The 19,164-nt window shown below is 42.6% G+C and overlaps 1 protein-coding gene across 1 annotated transcript; it reads left to right on the plus strand.

Annotated features, from left to right (window-relative positions):
* Window positions 1-563: 563 nt before the first annotated feature.
* On the plus strand, window positions 564-16,635 carry dnal1 (dynein, axonemal, light chain 1). Its single transcript, XM_080012594.1, has 8 exons — window positions 564-608; window positions 1,032-1,070; window positions 1,481-1,590; window positions 3,149-3,204; window positions 4,047-4,102; window positions 4,259-4,385; window positions 11,925-12,065; window positions 15,061-16,635. Exons 1-8 carry the CDS (start codon window positions 606-608, stop codon window positions 15,105-15,107), a joined length of 579 nt encoding a protein of 192 aa, XP_079868720.1. The 5' UTR covers window positions 564-605; the 3' UTR covers window positions 15,108-16,635.
* Window positions 16,636-19,164: the final 2,529 nt, after the last annotated feature.

The following is a 19,164-nucleotide window of genomic DNA, read 5'->3' on the forward strand; positions in this document are numbered from 1 at the left end:
ACACACACACCCACACACACACACACACACACACACACACACACACACACACACACACACACATATATAAAAAGAATATGAGCCAAAATATATCCAGAATCAAAATATATATTTATGTCTGTATTTAGAAGGGACAATTATAATAGTATACAAATGTACTCTCACGTGCTTTGCCTGTGATAATAAAGTGGAAATTTATCGCCATGTTCATAAAGTTTGAATACAAAAATTCCAGAATCGCTTTTGTGACATTACGGGATTTTACGCTTTTACGAGATTATGGCGGATAAATGTACATTTAAACCAGCATGTTTGGAAACAGACACTTTGAATAGATGACAACGAGATTAATAATATATTTCTATAATAGATATTCTAATATGAATTATAGACAATTAATAAAGATCACATTGAAAATATAGTACATTTTTCATGTGATATTTATTAATTTAAATAATAATAAAATTGTAGTCATTAAACTTGAACTTGTCATTTGTTTTGTTAATAAAGTTTGACTTGGCAAAAGAACGCTCAAGAAGAAAGTACGACTGCGCACGCGCGGCTTGGTGACGGCTGGTGTCATAGCAACTGAAGCAAATATCTACATGGTAAGTGATTATGCCCTATGTATGTATCCAAGTCGAATGTCTCGGAACGTTTGGATAATTCAATTTGCATTCGCGGATCAAGTGACGTGTTGACTACGTGTTTCCCAGTCGTTGAATTAGCGCCATTGATTTTGGTTGGCTTGGGTTAGGAAATTAGCCACTGGAAGCTAATTACCCAGGTGGCTCATTTACTATGACTTTAAATTTGTTCAGTTTTACGAACGAACGTTTACGCGGGTTGACGCATCCCTAGCGCTTGCCGACGTTAACAAACACGGCGATGTGTCTGACTGATGGGAAACATAAGCCTGTAACATAGCCTGACATCTGTTTGAAAATGCCTGCGTGCCTGCGTCTGTTTAGGGTGGACAGCTTTGTGTATCAGGTTTGTCTTATCTAGCTAATTTTTTGCTATGTCACCAGGCTAAAGCAACGACCATAAAGGAGGCGCTAGTGAAATGGGTAGGTGGTCTGCAAACACAAAAAGATGTGATGATATTAGTGATAGATATTTGTGTACATCTACAATGAAACGTGTCTTTGTGAAATTAGCTTAATCGTAATTGTAGTAAAGTTACAATTATGCTGTCCAAACCCCACGGTGAATGATGGTGAATCTTTATTTAAACAAAACTTTGTGGATACCCTACGCTTTTTATTCACACAGTATGATCTGTAAACATAAAATCATTACGTTAAACTTTGACAGAAACAAGAAAACATCCAGTACTACTCGCATCTGTAACTGCGACTTTAAATGTCCACGTCAGCTGCATTAAGCTGATTCAGATAAGCGAGGTTAGGCTTTAGCAGGGTCCTGCTTGAGTCATTTATGTTTTGTCTGTGTCTGCATGGATGGTATGGATGTCCAGGAGGAAAGGGCCGGAGAGAAAGCTGGCGAGGCTACTGCGGTGAAGCTGTATGGTCAGGCTCCTCCTATAGAGAAGATGGACGCCTCCTTGTCTACACTCATCAACTGCGAGTGAGTGCCGGTCCAGCTATTGATCATGTGATTCAAGAGGTTTATTCGTCACATACATATACATACTTTCATACATATATGCAGTGAAATGTAATGCAACGCACCCAGTGATAACATACAATATGTCCTAGGAAAAAATTATTTCTAAAAGACCTACTAACTGACTCCTAACACGTAATACAGTAAGTCAAATACTTATAGAATAAAAATAAAAATATATAGAATAAAATAAATGAAATGAAACAGAATAGATAGAGGGAATATGCTTATGTATATGGAATAGGCAATTATGTATATACAGATATGTGCATTAAAGTGGCATGTGAATTAAAGTGGCATGTGAATAAAGTGAGGTAGTGTTTGGGATAATACAGCACAGTATACAGCAGTACGGCGCAGCAATACGGCATCATGAACAACCCTGAACAGTGACACAGTATGCGGTACAGTATGCTACATACAGTACAGTAGGTAGTGGAGCCTAGTGCATGGCTCAGTTAGGACCCCTGGTGAGGTCAGCGTTGACAGTTCTAATGGCTTGCAGGAAAAAACTCTGACTCAGTCTCTCTGTTCTCGCTGTGTGACTGCGGAGGCGCTTGCCTGACCGCAGCAGCTGGAACAGTCCGTTGTTGGGGTGATGAGGATCCTTCATGATCCTGCGGGCTCTGCTACTACACCTCCTGGTGTATAACTCCTGCAAGGGGGGGAGGGTAGTTCCAGTGGTACGTTCAGCTGAACGCACCACCCTCTGCAGGGCCCGCCTGTCCTGAGCATTACTGCTCCCAAACCAGGGAGTAATGTTGCCTGTCAGGATGCTCTCCACTGCTCCAGAGTAGAAGGACTTGAGGATCCTCACCGAGACCCTGAATTTCCTCAGCTGCCTGAGGTGGTAAGGACGCTGCCTCGCCTTTCTCACCAGAGTGTCTGTATGTACAGTCCATGTTAAGTCCTCTGTGATGTGGACTCCCAGGTATTTGAAGCTGCTCACCCTATCGACAGAAGTCCCATTAATCACCAAGGGCGTGTGCGTCCTCGATTGTGATCCTCGCCTTAAGTCCACAATCAGCTCCTTAGTTTTGCTGGCATTCAGGTGGAGGCTGTTGTCCTGGCACCAGAGCGACAGGTCAGCCACCTCCTTGCGGTAGGCCTTCTCATCGCAGTCGGTGATCAGGCCCACGACGGTGTCTGTGTCGTCAGCAAACTTTATGATGGTGTTGGAGCTGGATCCTGTATTCAGGGTGAGGGAGCTTGACATGTGCTTCCCCACCCTGACCACCTGGGGGCGGGCTGTGAGGAAGTCCAGGATCCAGGCACACAGCGGAGCATTCAGTCGAGCTCCTTCAGCTTGACAGCCAGTCTTGTAGGGACTATGGTATTGAAAGCTGAACTATAATCAATGAACAGCATTCTCACATAGGCCCCCTTCTGGCCATCCAGGTGTGTGAGCGTGGTGTGCAGTACCTGGGAGCCATTGATCATGCAATGGATGACCTTTTTTTTTTTTTTTTTTTTTTTTCCCCCCCCTCAAACATTTGACATGATTATTTTCCCTCCACAGGAGACTGTCCCTCTCCACAAACTGCATCGAGAAAATCGCAAATCTTAACGGCCTGAGTAAGTTCATACTGTGCGTAGATTGCCATCCCCACATACATACATATTCAGATGGGGGATTGATAAGATGTGAGCTTACCTTACCAGGTCCTTGAGGTGTTTGAAGTTCTTGAATTTTGTCCTCAGAAATGAAAGTACTGGAATACCTTGAAAAAAGCCACTTTTGTGCTGAAGTGCTTGAAAAGTTCTTAAAAAAACATGATCATTGAAACCTCTGATATTCCCCTGCTTCTATTATTCAAATTGTAGCGTAATAAAACATTTACGACAAACATCTTTTTATGACATGATATATACATGACATGACAGATTATGCCTGGGGAATGTCAATTGAATCCAGCATGATTGGAAATTGACACTTATAACAGTAGATGACAATGAATATATATATATATATATATATATATATATATATATATATATATATATATATATAATAGACAATGAGACTAAGATTGTATTATATTTTAAATAATAAAGATCAGATTGAAAGTGTACTATCTTTGCTTTGCGTGAAGTGCTTGAAAATGAAAAAAGAATGCTTTAAAGTCCTTGAATTTAATTTTGTAATGCCAGAATGAACCCTGTGTAGTGTCATGTTTGAATTTTGTTTGAGACAAATCCCTTTTCATATCAGAATCCGATGTAATTGCCAAGTGCATGTTCAGACACATGGCACATAAAAGGTTAATAATGACGTTAAGTCATTGGGAAAGCATAAGATAACACGTATCTAAACCAAATCTGAATATGATGATGACTGCTTTTTCTGTTAATTAACTATGGTTGGACTTAGCTTTCTCAAACTCATTGATGTTTTCACGTGCCGATCTCCTTTGCAGAGAACTTGACAATATTATCCCTTGGGAGAAACAACATCAAGAATCTCAACGGATTAGTAAGTTTGGCACTGTATAATAATGATACAACAGCAACTTTTGATTTTTTTTTTTTTTCTTTTTTCATCAGTATGTTGGATCCTCTCTCTCTCTCTCTCTCTCTCTCTCTCTCTCTCTCTCTCTCTCTCTCTCTCTCTCTCTCTCTCTCTGTGTAGGAGGCGGTAGGAGACACGCTGGTAGAGTTGTGGATATCTTATAATCTCATTGAGAAACTGAAGGGAATCCACATCATGAAGAAACTTAAAGTGCTCTACATGTCCAACAACCTGGTCAAAGAGTGGGGTAAGGCTCCACTTTGCCCTACTTACAACCCAAGATGGCACCTTGTACGGTCGCCTCGGTCGGTGCACGTTGTTTTGTTTGTTAATTTCGTTTTTTGTGACAATTCCGGGAGCTCGTACACCAGAGAAGAGCTCATGAATATCAGGGCTGCAAGCCCTGTGGATTTATTTCCCACTTTCATAGCCACATCCGTGGAATTACTGAGCATTCTGGTCAAAGGTGCGCTCACCTTTGTGCACCGAGTGAAACGCCGGAGGAGAGGAAGACGCGCCGGTGCACTTCTGCGTCTCCGCCGACGCGGACATCACACACCGTTATCTGGAATATTTCTCTCTAATAAGCGTTCACTGGGAAACAAACTGGACAAACTTCAGCTACTGTTGGGGAAGAACAGAGACTTTTCTTCATCTTTTGTTTTGTGCTTCACGGAGACGTGGTTGAGTCGACTGATACCAGACTCTGCGCTGCAGCTGGCAGGCTTCCAACTCTCGAGAGCTGATCGGGACACAGAACTCTCTGGCGGCAAAACCAAACGTGGAGGTTTATGTTTTTACATAAACAGTAGCCGGTGTAATGACGTGACAGTGATCCTACAGCACTGTTCTCCTGATCTGGAATCTTTCTTCATTAACTGCAAACCCTTCTTTTCTCCCCGTGAGTTTGTTTCATTCATACTGGCTGGTGTTTACATACCACTGCAAGCCAACATGTAGGATGCACAGCGCATGCTTGCCAACCAGATACGTTGTGTGGAATGGACAAACCTGGATTCCTTGGTCATTGTCCTTGGCGACTTTAACAAAGGAAATCTCAGCCATCAACTCCCCAAATATAGACGGTTTATAAAAGGCCCCACCAGAGAGGAGAACACTTTGGACCACTGCTACACCACATGTAGCAGTGTCTGTCACACCGTCCCCCAAGCTGCACATGGTCCACCTGATTCCTGCATACAGGCAGAAATTAAAGCTTTGTAAACCTGTGGTGAGGACATCAAAGAAGTAGACCAGGGAAGCTGTGGAGGATCTTCAGGGATGCTTGGGCTGCACCGACTGGGACGTTTTCAGGACTGCTACCAACAGCCTGGATGAGTACACAGAGGCTGTGACATCATACACCAGCTTCTATGAAGAGAGCTGTGTACCATCACGCACCAGGATGAGTTACAACAACGACAAGCTCTGGTTCACAGCTAAACTCAGACAGCTAAGGTTAGAGAAGGAAGAAGCATTTAGGAGTGCAGACAGAGACATGTCGAAAGTGGCTACAGGTTTAGCAAAGGGTTGCTAAAAGACTGTACTGAAAGAGACTCCAACAACAGTTTTCAGCCAATGACTCTGCCTCTGTCTGTAAATGGTTCAGACAAATCACAAACTTCAAACCAAAAACAACTCACTCCATGAAGAACTCAGGCCTGGCCAACTTCTACTGTCGCTTTGAAAGACAATGGGACAGTCGTGAGACTGGACCTCTTCATAACTACTTACCTTAGAGCCCCCCCCCACCCACCCACCCACCACCACCACCACCACCACAGTGACGACTCTTTCAATCCTGGAGAGGGACGTCAACAGGCTTTTCAAGAGGCAGAACCCCCGCAAAGCAGCCGGACCAGACTCTCTCTCCATCCACCTGAAGCACTGTGCTGATCAGCTGTCTCCGGTGTTGACAGAAATTTTCAACGCCTCACTGGAGACATGCCATGTACCAGCCTGCTTTAGCTCCTCCACCATCATCCCAGTCCCAAAGAAGTCAAGGACCACATGACTTAATGATTACAGACCTGTTGCCCTGACCTCTGTGGTGATTAAGTCTTTTGAACGTGCTTTCCCCACCTCAATTCCATCTCCTGGACCCCTTGCAGTTCACCTACAGAGCCAACAGGTCTGTAGACGATGCTGTAAACTTGGCCCTCCACTTCATCCTCCAGCACCTGGACTCCTCAGGAACCTATGCCAGGATCCTGTTTGTGGATTTCAGCTCCGCCTTCAACACAATCACCTCTTCTGCAGGAGAAGCTCTCCCAGCTGAGCGTGCCTGACTCCACCTGCAGGTGGATCACAGACTTCCTGTCTGACAGGAAGCAGCACGTGAAGCTGGGTAAACACTTCTCTGACTCCTGGACCATCAGCACCAGTTCCCATCAAGGCTGTGTTCTTTCTCCTCTGCTCTTCTCCCTGTACACCAACAGCTGCACCTCAAGCCACCAGTCTGTCAAGCTCCTGAAATTTGCGGACAACACCACCCTCATTGGGCTCATCTCTGGTGGGGATGAGTCCGCCTACAGGTGAGAGCTTGGTCATCTGGTGACTTGGTGCAGCCAGGACAACCTGGAGCTCAACGCTGTGAAGACAGTGGAGATGGTTGTGGACTTCAGGAGGAACGCAGCCCCACTCACCCCCATCACCCTGTGTGACTCCACAGTTGACACTGCAGAGTTTTGCCGCTTCCTGGGAACAGTCATCTCCCAGGACCTCAAGTGGGAGCTGAACATCAGAGGACGTTCAACCTGCCTGAGATGATGATGGTGCACTTCTACACCTCCCTCACTGAGTCCACTCTCACCTCCTCCATCACCATCTGGTTTGCTGCTGCAACCACCAAGGACAAGGGCAGACTGCAGCGTGTCACTCGCTCTGCTGAGAAAGTGATTGACTGCAATCTACCATCTCTCTCCAGGACCCTGAGGCGTGCAGGTAAGATTGTGGCTGACCCCTTCCACAAACTGTTTGAAACACTTCCCTCTGGCAGGAGGCTGCGGTCCAACAAGGTCAAAACCTCTTGCCACAAGAACAATTTCTTCCCGTCTGCAACAGGCCTCATCAATGACCAAGGACAAGGTCATTGATGACCCCCCCCCCCCCCCCCCCCAACTACACGGTCCTGTGCGCCTTAAATTGAATGGGTATGTCAATGCATTACATTAACACATATTCCTCATTCTTCTGGACTCTTATCCATGAACATTGCACATACTGTTACACTTTAGACAAAACATTTTCAAATTCCTGTACAAACTGTATAGCTTTAAAAAAAAAAACAGCCTTATTTACATATTCTTATATATTTTACTTATTGTGTTACATTTGTGTTTAATGTATGCACTGTACACCAAGACAAATTCCTTGTACGTGTAAACTTACTTGGCAATAAAGGTGATTCTGATTATTGCGCATTCTTTTGAATTTAATTTTGTGTTAAAACTTTTTGACGTTGTGATTGTATTTTGTCCTGTTTTCCCATACCTATGGTTTGTGAAACCACCATAAAACTGTCACAAAGTGTCCCAAATGAATTGATACACATTAATTTAATACTTTTTTTGATAAGAAAACCACATGAAAAAATGTCATCATTTAAAAACAAATAAGTGGCCCACTAGTAGGCCTTACACCAATCAGCCACAACATTAAAATATATATATTACGCAGCAAGTGAACAGTAGGGATGCAACAGTACACGGTATATTATCGAACCTTCGGGTACGCACCCTACGGTTCAATACGGACACCTGAACCGCTCGGTATTTCGGTAGCCCACGCGTAAGTGCTGCTTCCTATTGAATCCACTGTTGCAGCTCCACCGGCTACGTCAGCTGTGTGGGGCCTGCACAGAGCCGCGTGGCATTCTCTATTTTTGCGCAAGTTATTTTATTTTTTTTAACTGCATGCGGCCTTGCAGCGTTTGCCATAGAAACCGAAGGTAAAACAACATGGGGGGGGGATTAAAAAAAATAATAATAATAATCATATATATATATATATATATATATATATATATATATATATATATATATACTCACTCACTCACTCACTCACTCACTCACCGGCCACCTTATTAGGTACACCTGTTCAATTGCTTGTTAACAAATAGCTAATCAGCCAGTCACATGGCAGCAACTCGTTGCATTAAGGAATGTAGACATGGTGAGGATGACTTGCTGAAGTTCAAGCCGAGCATCAGAATGGGGAAGAAAGGGGATTTAAGTGACTTTGAACGTGGCATGGTTGTTGGTGCCAGACGGGCTGGTCTGAGTATTTCAGAAACTGCTGACCTACTGGGATTTTCACGCACAACCATCTCTAGGGTTTACAGACTGGTCGAAAAAGAGAAAATATCCAGTGAGTGGCAGTTGTGTGGACGAAAATGCCTTGTTGATGTCAGAGGTCAGAGAAGAATGGGCAGACTGGTTCGAGACGATAGAAAGGCAACAGTAACTCTAACCACTTACAACCAAGGTATGCAGAATACCATCTCTGAACGCACATGTCGAACCTTGTAGCAGATGGGCTACAGCAGCAGAAGACCACACCAAGTGGCACTCCTGTCAGCTAAGAGCAGGAAACTGAGGCTACAATTCACACAGGCTCACCAAAAGTGGACAATAGAAGATGGAAAAATGTTGCCTGGTCTGATGAGTCTTGATTTCAGCAGCGACATTCAGATGGTAGGGTCAGAATTTAGCGTAAACAACATGAAAGCATGGATCCATCCTGCCTTGTATCAACGGTTCAGGCTGGTGGTAGTGGTGTAATGGTGTGGGGGATATTTTCTATCTAAAGGTTGCTGGTTCGATCCCAGGCTCCTCCTGCTAGTATGCTGTAGTGTCCTTTAGCAAGACACTTAACCCCTAATTGCTCCTGATGGCTCCGTCCGTCGATGTTTGAATAATTGTAAGTCGCTTTGGATAAAAGCGTCTGCTAAATGCAATGTAATGTACCAATTGAGCATGGTTTAAATGCCACAGCATACCTGAGTATTGTTGCTGACCATGTCCAACCCTTTATGACCACAGTGTACCCATTGTTACAGAAATTAAAGGGTTGCTTTAATCTGCAGTTTGTCAATCGGTGGTCGTAAATAAAGAGGCAGACAGACGTTGGTTTTACTTGTCACAAGGGTAGGATCAGAGTTGTGCTAAGGAGCAGCTCTCTGAGTCCAACAGTTTATTTTGGGAAGTCGGAAACCGTATATAGTCAGTTTGGCGTCACATATTCGTACTGTTTAAAGTTAAGGTGAACTCTGTGACAAATGTTTTTCTCGCTCTCCACAGCTGCGTCGCGGTGAGGTCTGATAGCTGATAGCTGTGTCTGGACTCCAAGGCTGGGATGTCTGTGGGAGTTAACACTGTGTGCTGAAAACAAAAATATGTGACTGGGGTTATATTAGATTGTGTTCGTCATTATGTGTGTGCATATATGTTTATGTGATTACATAGATTTATATATATTGTGACATTATTTTGGTCCACCATCTTCTGATGGCTACTTCCAGCAGGATAATGCACCATGTCACGAAGCTCAAATCATCTCAAACTGGTTTCTTGAACATGACAATGAGTTCACTGTACTCCAATGGCCTCCACAGTCACCAGATCTCAATCCAATAGAGCACCTTTGGTGTGTGGTCGAACGGGAGATTCGTATCATGGATGTGCAGCCGACAAATCTGCAGCAACTGCATGATGCTATCATGTCAATATGGACCAAAATCTCTGAGGAATGTTTCCAACACCTTGTTGAATCTATGCCACGAAGAATTAAGGCAGTTCTGAAGGCAAAAGGGGGTCCAACCCGGTACTAGCAAGGTGTAGTGTGTGTGTGTGTGTGTGTGTGTGTGTGTGTGTGTGTGTGTGTGTGTGTGTGTGTGTGTGTGTGTGTGTGTGTGTGTGTGTGTGTGTGTGTGTGTGTGTGTGTGTGTGTGTGTGTGTGTGTGTGTGCACTCTTCCCATCTAATTAGATGAACTTATGCAAGTTATAATTATTGGCCATAAGAAATAAAATAATTGAATTAACTTTACAGGGACTTTAAATCTCCTTTTTGAAAAAGGGGAACTAACGTTGCCTAAGTGTATTTGTGTAGAATTGGGGCAGCTTCCTGTTTCTAGTCTCATGTTTGTGTATAGGAACGGATAAAGATAAAAGAGATGATTTGTGGAAGTTCAGAAGAGTCAATTAACCCCCCCCCCCCCCCCAAAAAAAAAACAACCCTGTAATGCACAGGGTGTAATAGAGTGAATAGATCACTACTAAAAAAACAGGTACCATGGAGTTCTGAGCTGTCATCCATGGTTTTATAGCCATAGCCAATAGTAGAAATATAGCTTAATGCAGCTTTAATAATTAAAAATAAGTAATTATTTCATCCATTTATTGTATTAAAGCAACACTTCAAAATCATCTTGATGGTACACTGTAATATGGAGACTGCCTTTTTTTTTTTTTTTTCCAACCAGGAAAAATCTTTGAGAGTTGTAACAGTGTAAAGTGCAGTTTTCTGTGTTCTGAAACGGCTGGGGAGAGGAGGCTCTCGCTCTCTCTGCTCTGAGCTGTCGAGTCACCACTGGTGATCGGGTCTCATTTTCCCGCTGCAGTCGTGTATAGAGACTCTTAGGGGCAGGTGCTCAAAAAATAAAAGAAAAGGCACAGACCCCCAGTTCCAGTTCTAGGCATTTTGCCGCTCTGGGCAAATGGAGCAGCATAGCAGAGCCGCTGTACGCACATTGCAGGTGCACCGAGGTGTGAGGTACATGAGGTGCTCCTCATTAATATATCTTTCTCAGACGATCTGCTACCTCGATTCCCATTAATTAAAAGGAGGGGGAGAAAAAAAAAAAAGCCTGATTAAAAAATGGCACCGCGGGGTCCATGAGGCAGGTGCTTGGACACCCTCCCCAACCTGCATGTACCTGCCGCTCAATATGCAAATCTTGTGATAATAATATAGCAATATATAACATGATCTCATAGAGAAAGATTTAGATTATTTTGTTTTGTTAGTTTCTTACTTGTATGGGAAATGAAAGACGTAACTCAGAGAATTGGAGCAGTTTTTTTTGTTTCTCCTCCAGACAGCGGTTTGGCCCGCTCCCCGTGCCTGTCTTTTTATTTTAGATCTATTTATTTTTGTTTGTTTCCTACATGTATGAATTTTTTTTTTTTAAACACAACTGAGTTAAGGGACTGTCCAAATCCTTACTCCGTACTGTACCAAAAAAACCTGTGCCTCCCCACTATTGGAACACACGTCTCCTTGTTGCTTTCCGTTGCTATGGGACATAATTCAGTAAAAACTGGATGTTTTGTGTATATACTTGTAAATAATAAATCCTGCACTTCTGGAACAGGGAGACTGCATTTCCCGCATTACATTAAGTTCTATGCACGCACGAACCCCAACGCACGCCCCTGATAAAATCGCCGATGCAAAATTCCAATCGCCAATTGCTGCCTCCCAGCGATTGGAATTTTGCATCGCCCAAGCCTACTAGGTGTACATTATATTTGCGTTTGTAACAGACTGTTATTGAAACATAGACGATATGGTTCAAATTTGTCCGGTTAAAATATACAACTTTTACACCACTTCGACAGTGGCGTAAAAAGTGCAATTGCACTCAAAGTGTTGGGACGCCAAATACCAAAAGTTACAAATTAAAGTTAAAAGTGCTGCTTTAAAGTATGGTCTTCATATACTTTACACCTCATAAGATGGAAGTTGAAATTCCATGCATCTCAATCACCAGTCTGTGTTCCTTAGGTGAGTTTGCAAAGCTGGCCGAACTGCCCTGTCTGTTGGACCTGGTGTTTGTAGGAAACCCCCTGGAGGAAAAGTTTTCGGCCGAGGGAACCTGGATGGACGAGGCCTCCAAGAGGCTGCCTAAACTGAAGAAACTTGATGGTGAGGCCCAAAGTTGTGGATTTAGATTTTGAGAATCCTTTTCAGAACTGCCTGAGCCCTTCCATGTACTTAAGTGGGGTACACACTACAAGATAATCAAGCCGTTTAGCCCTTAACACACCCTTTCAACAATCGTGAGCAAAGTCCAGATTTTTTTAATCGTTCTAAATATTATCATGTAAGATCATCCTGTGGTGTGAGATATGTCATGTTTGTTCGCCCGATCTGCTCGGAAGTCTGTCCTGGCGACACCGATCGCAAATATTAAACATCTTCAATATTTACAATCCAGTGTGCGGTAGTGTGGTGGGAACTCCAAGAACGCGGCCTGTGGATTGTCACGTGGGAAAGAACAAGTCATTAACACAACAGCAGGCATGGCGGTAAATGCTGCGAAGAATAAAGTAACATGTACTGCCCATGTTCATGCCGTCTCCATGACTTCATCCATTGTCTTGCTTTTTTAGTGTTGGATTTTCTGTAAAATATAGTGCAAAAAATAGCATCTCTAGTTCTAGCCTGTCTTTCGCCATGTTTGTTTACCCTAGAGTTTTCGTTAGAAATTAATTGAGCTGGTCAACGTTTCCTGGAAGATTTCAATTTCCCGGACAAATGGCAGAGATTCCGGTCAAATATTATCTGTGTTTATTGAGCTTAAAAACAATTGATAAGCAGTCCATATAGAGAATGACATCAACAAGGCATGTAGATTGATTGAATATTCAAAATAAAACAAGTCCTGTCAGTTAATGCCATTTAAAATAAATAAATATTACGAATATTACTACTTGAAATCAACTCATTTCCATTTGTGAACAATAAGTAAATGCAGCTGCTTTAATTAAAATTTGTATAAAATAACATTTTGATCAAATCAAAAACAAAATAAATGACAAGTGTGGTGTTGTCCATATTCGCAGGACGTCCCGTCGACATATTTTACACAATGAATATTTACCGTCTGCTTTGGGTCGGAACTTAAATATCCCAAAAAAACGCCAAACTATGGATGTATGTGTCCCTGTTGTCAGCGACGCATCATCTTTCTGCTTCTCTTCTGGACGCTGTGCTTTGTGTCCACTCCGCCTGTGTGTCTACTGTGTTTACAAGTGCAACCGGAAAGGGAAAGGGCGGGGATTAGTTCTATATCGACAAACGTGATTGGTCAGAGGTGAAGCTTTCAGATCAGCTTTAGATTGTCCAAACTGATTGCGGAGCGCGGAAATGAACAGATGTGCCGACTTTTTTTTTTGTCAAAGTGATCCATCCAGCACAAATTCAAATTGTGCTTGGAAGGAATTATTTTCACTAGACATTATGCCCGGAGAGAATTAAATATGTCGGACTTCAACAGATTTTCCCAGTCAAAAACCAGCAATTACCAGATAACGTAAACTCTGGTTTACCCTAAAGTCACGTTCGATCATGTGAGAATTCTGGTTTTGGAGTTTTGGAGTTGGGCCTCTGGTAATCTTGCGTAGCTGCACCTCTCTGTCAAATGTCGTGTGGCTTCTGAGATTAGGATTCTGGTTGTTGGTGAATGGAATCTGTGAGTGTGATGTGCTGTTTTTGGCCAAATAGTCGCTCTCCACACACTATAGGAACAAAACTTTTTTATTAAGTTATCATGATATGTTGTTATGTGTGGGGTCTCTCACATTTTCATCATCTGTTGAGATTTGAAAAAATCTTGTATTGTGGGCCAGGCTTTAGTAAAACATTTTACTAGGACAGAAGGCTGACAGAATGTATCTAACCCACTCTTACAAAGAAATATGTTTTGTGCCTTTGTTGCTCACTCAACTTTTCCTTATTTTCACTATTTCAGTTAGCTCCATAGATATATGTCGAGCTGGGGTGGGCGTGGTAATATAGGTTCCCATTCCAGGTAATTACAAGCCTTGGGTGCATATGAAACTAGTCTACCGGCTGTCTCATTGGCGCTTACAATTTCCATCAACCTGAAAAACAAAAATTGTGATTCCCTGAAAAAAGTAGAATGTGTGTACCGAAGACTGTGAACGTACCAGCGTTAGAAGACGAGTCCCACACAGAATTGCTTCAATCACCAATGTCCATTGTCCACACCTTAGTTTGCTATGAGATATTTTCAAATATTCAGATTCCACTGGACTGTTTTAGTGAAATAGAGGGTTTCCAAATGCCGCCGTGGCACTAGTTTGTCACTAGTCAGACCAAATTCGGCTGGTAAGAATCTTGGCTCTTGCCGGTTCTGCTCGGCACATCACCATAGCAACTGCTGCTGAAGAGCATTTGAACTGTATTTTAGAGCATTTTATCATTTTAGACACTGAACTGACAGAAAACTCCTAATGGGGTCCAACCATAAGTAACAGAGGTCTGTGTTGTGATGTGTTGCTTCCCAAACTTATCGTTTGAAACCAAATCATATACTTCTGGAATCAGTAGGACCACCCCTGTTTTTTCTTTATAGTTCATAATAACAATAATCTGAGTGATCCTACAGTGGGTTTATTGTTTTAAATGTCTTAGGTTTAGTGTATATTGCCTTTTTTCTATTTTATTGCTTTGCCTATTTGTGCCTATCTGCTTTGCTTTTTGGGTGGCTTAGTACAATGGTTTATTTCTTTGGCTATGTATGTTTCTATTTTTTATTTGTCAGCATTGGGTTTATTGTACTGTATATTTCCAGATTTCATTGGCAATCACTTATTGTTAGGCTTTTTTCTATTGTTAATTTGAGGTTAGATAACACATAATTTACGTATGTCGTAATATTATTTATATTGTTTATATTTTGGTTTATTTTTGTTTATTTCACATTCCCTATCTTTTATCTTCAAATTAATCTTAAGCTTTACTGTATATTCTTTAGGTTATCCTCAGGTTTATTGTTGATTGCATATTTCAATTCTGTCTTACTATTCGTGTTATTATTAATCTATGTCTGTTAATCATGACTTCTTACCTTATTATAATAATCATTTGAATTTTCTGTTTGACTTGTCTCAAGGAACCCCAGTCATTAAAGCAGAAGATGACGAAGGAGAAGATGGCTAAGAATATTTGTCTGACCAGCCCACCATATTTTTATGATTAATATTTTCCTATTTTTTACTCATTTGCACATTTTACACACTAAGGCAAATCTCTCTGTCAGGGAGACGAGCACAGATAAGCAGCAGATACATGTAGCCTGTACCAGTATGTGTGAAGAGTAGGGGGGGGGGGGGGGGGATTAGTAGCTGGTGTGTTTGTTGTGTTATGTGGTAGCTCCAACCCTGGGTGGAATTGAGGCTTGTTGACAGGGGAGACAAACTGAATCCTGGAAAAAAGGCTGCAGTGCTCTGTGAGCACGAACGATATTTAGAAGATAAGTACAACCCTGGATGATGTATGTAATTGTCAAACTGTGAGGGTAATATTGAAGGGAATTGTATTACATAAATAAATAAAACGTGAAGGAATTGATAGCCAGGGCTGGAGCGTATTTCTCTTAATATTTCATCCGCTAAACTGAAGTCGGCCACTGGTTTTTGATGGATCCAAATTTAACTCGTAACGATGAGTTCATTTGGTCACTTGGTGAAATTTTAAAGTACAAGAGTTCTGTCTTTAATTTTCAAAAATATATTTTTGAAGGAGGGTACTGACAGATTTAGTGTTTATGGTAGGGAAATCAGCCAGGACAATGACACCTGGCACACTCCTGACCTTGTGGCAAAAGGTACATCTCCTATTTTGGAATGGCCTTAACCAGATTTCCTTCCAAAGATCCTTTTTTTTTTTCCTCTTTCTTTTTGTCAGGTAGATATAAAGCACAGCGTACCATAAACCTTCAACCGAATGTGTTTACACTATGGGGGAGTTTACATTGGCCACTTTTATAAAAACAAACAGTAAACATGCCATTGTTTACCTAATTCTGGAACGGTAGGGAGGTGGCCAATATGTTCATGATGAGCTTCAACAATGCTTCTTCTATTTCATATTGCAATGAATCGGGAGTTGTTGAGCCAAAATGCCGCCTCTGGCCCTCAAGTGATAGCTTGCTTTGTTACAGTTTGATGAGGTGTTCCTGACTTTATAACATTGAGGCCATGGTGCACTATTTTAAATGACTAAAATGCCGGATCCAGTGTCACTATGCATTTTATAAATGGCTTTCTTTGAAATTGAAGTTTTAGAATAATTTATCCTCTACATTTTTCTCACTTTCTTCCTCCATGCATCGTATCCCCATTTCCGTATTTTGTCTGGAGTCCTGATATGTGAATTAAGGGGAGTACTTTAAGTTAACAAATTGGTATCCATCTCTTAGTAAATGGCTAACATCACTGCATTCTCAATGTTGTAATACTATTTTTTTTTTGTAATACAAATTGTTGGTGATTTGTAATCTTTTAATGGCTCCATGTGAATGGAATGTTGGCATGGGTCACATAAGGTGTACTATTTGTCTGTATCAATAATATGAATAAATTGAATCATTTCAGGTGATTTTTTTTTCTTATCGGTGTGGTGTTTGGGTGCAGTGACCTATTTTTGACCAGCAGATGCCAGCAGTGTACAGTGTGTCGAGTGTTTTGAAAGCAGCAGTGAAGTGTGTTTTTTTGTTTTTTTTGGGGGGGGGGGGTTGTGTAACGTGCCGAATGGTTTGTTTCGAAATCGGTATGTTGTACAATTGCAATTTCTAATAAACCGAAATTGATTCACCTTTAGTTTGGTTCCATTAGTAGTAGTCGGCAGAAAAAAGTTATGTGAAATCCACCTTTCTTGTTTTCACAAATAGAATAAAGGTTTCACAGATCTTAAATAGGGTTATACATGCTGTTTAATATCAATACAATAATACAAATGTTATGTTTTTATTGAAGTTCAGCCATGCACAAGTCAAGAGGCACAGTATGTTACTGAAAATTCCAAGGTTTTTGAACATTACTCAATCCAAGGTTCTTCAACGCCTTAGCTCAAGATTCAAGACGTTTGTCACACACATATACATACGATCATACATATATGCAGTGAAATGACATTGCAATGCACCTGGAAATTATGCCCAATAACTACTAACTGGCACATTAGCTATCTAACTAAACTAACCGATTCCTAAAACGTAATTCAGTTAGTAAACAAAATAAAATGAGTAAAAATGTAATAAGTGGGAATACAAATAAGAAACATACTTATGTACATACAGAAATGTGCAGTAAAGTGGCATGTGAATAAAGTGAGGTAGTGTGTGTGGAGGTATGCCGTACAGTATGCAACATACAGTACAGTAAGGCAGTGGGGCCAATGTGTGTGTCTCAGTGGGGGTTCCTGGTGAGTTCAGTCTCTGTTCTCACTGCGTGATTGCGGAGGTGCTTGCCGACCACAGCAGCTGGAACAGTCCGTTGTTGGCGTGTGAGTATCCTTCGTAATTCTGCAGGCTCTGCTACTACACCTTATGTATAAGTCCTGCAGGGAGGGGAGGTTAGTTCCATTGGTACATTCGGCTGAACACACCACCCTCTGCAGGGCCCGCCTGTCCTGAGCAGTACAGTTCCCAAACCAGGCAGTGATGTTGGCTGTCAGGATGCTCTCCACCGCTCCAGTGTAGAAGGACTTGATGATCCTGCCTGAGGTGGTAAAGACTCTGCCTCGACCTTTTCACCAGTGTCTGTATGTATAGTCCATGTTAAGTTCTCCATGATGTGGACTCCAAAGTGGTTGAAGCTGCTCACCCTGTCGACAGACGTCCCATTGATCATCCTCGGTTGTAATCCTCTCCTGAAGTCCACAATCAGCTCCTTAGTTTGGCTGACGTTGAGGAGGAAGCTGTTGTCCCGACACCAGAGTGACAGGTCAGCCACCTCCTCACGGTAGGCCTTCTCGTTCAGTCCTTGCTCCCGCAGCTTGACAGCCAGTCTGGTGGGGACTATGGTATTGAAAGCTTAACTGTGGGAGATGAACAGCGATCTCACATAGGCCCCCTTTCGGCCATCAAGGTGCGTGAGCGTGGTGTGCAGTACCTGGAGACCGGGTCGTCCGTGGATCTGTTCGGATGTAATCCTTAATCCGCCTCTCGAAGTAGTTCATGGCCACCTAGGTGAGGGCCACCGGACGGTCGTCACTCAAGCAGGCTGGAGAGGCGATCTTCGGCACAGGGATGACGGTGGACCTCTTGATTACATTTCACTGCATATATGTATGAAAGTATGTATATGTATGTGACAAATAAAAAATCTTGAATCTTGAATCTTGATGCAGGACGGGACCACCGACTCGGCCAGGGAGGTGTTGAATATTGTAGTGAGCACCGGGTCTAGCAGGTTAGCACAGGTCTTCAGTGCTCGACGAGATAGGCCATCTGGGCCCGCAGCTTTCCTGGTGTTCACACGCGTCAGAGCCCTCCAGACATCATGCTCTGACACTGAGAGTGTTTGCTCATCCCCAGCGGTGTAACTCCAATTAGCCGGCGAGCTAGCGGTGCTGCCGCCTGCCTCGAACCGCGCATAACGCGAGTTGAGTTGGTTGGCGAGGGAGGCGCTAGGGGGTTTGCCATGAACGGTCACGTGATTTCCATCTTGTTTTCCATTGGTTGAAATGCAGCCTTTTCCCTACGACACTAGAACCGGATGCTGCGTGACAACACGACTCCCATTTTTAAGCGTTAAAAAGAAAATAATAGTTTAACTGAGGATTGTAGTCTTTTTGTCCTGCTCTATGTTACATGTACAGCTTCATACCCGCTCTAAAATCGTTGCGGCCCGTTAATATTTAGCCAAGCAACGCCACGGCTGTCTATCATAAACAGGAAATAAGTTGTGAAAAATTCTTAAGCTAGTAGTAGCTAACTATTGCTAGCTTGCGTTATCTTCATTTACGCGGAAAAAAGAAGCAGCAGAGAGCTGTTGAGATGCAGCCCGGTCACAGGGCTGTGAAAGTGAAGGATGTCATCGGGGCTCTGTGCTCACTGCTCACAGCAGGCGGCGTGGAGTCTGTCCCCACACCGGAGGGCTTCAGACGGGCTAAATTCAACTGTGGAAGCGAGGTGGCGGTAGTTCACTACTCTCTCTTTCGACTTTTAATCACTAACTTTCACATTTTTTACATAATCGACTGATCTCAATTG

This window comes from Zeus faber, assembly GCF_960531495.2.
Source record: "Zeus faber genome assembly, chromosome: 13".
Lineage (NCBI taxonomy): Eukaryota > Metazoa > Chordata > Actinopteri > Zeiformes > Zeidae > Zeus > Zeus faber.

Bases quoted from the DNA above. Each gene is read 5' to 3' on its own strand.
- dnal1 (XM_080012594.1), top strand. The intron at 1,071-1,480 runs GTAGGTGGTCTG...ATGGATGTCCAG, and splicing joins AGGAGGCGCTAGTGAAATGG to GAGGAAAGGGCCGGAGAGAA. The intron at 3,205-4,046 runs GTAAGTTCATAC...TCTCCTTTGCAG, and splicing joins CGCAAATCTTAACGGCCTGA to AGAACTTGACAATATTATCC.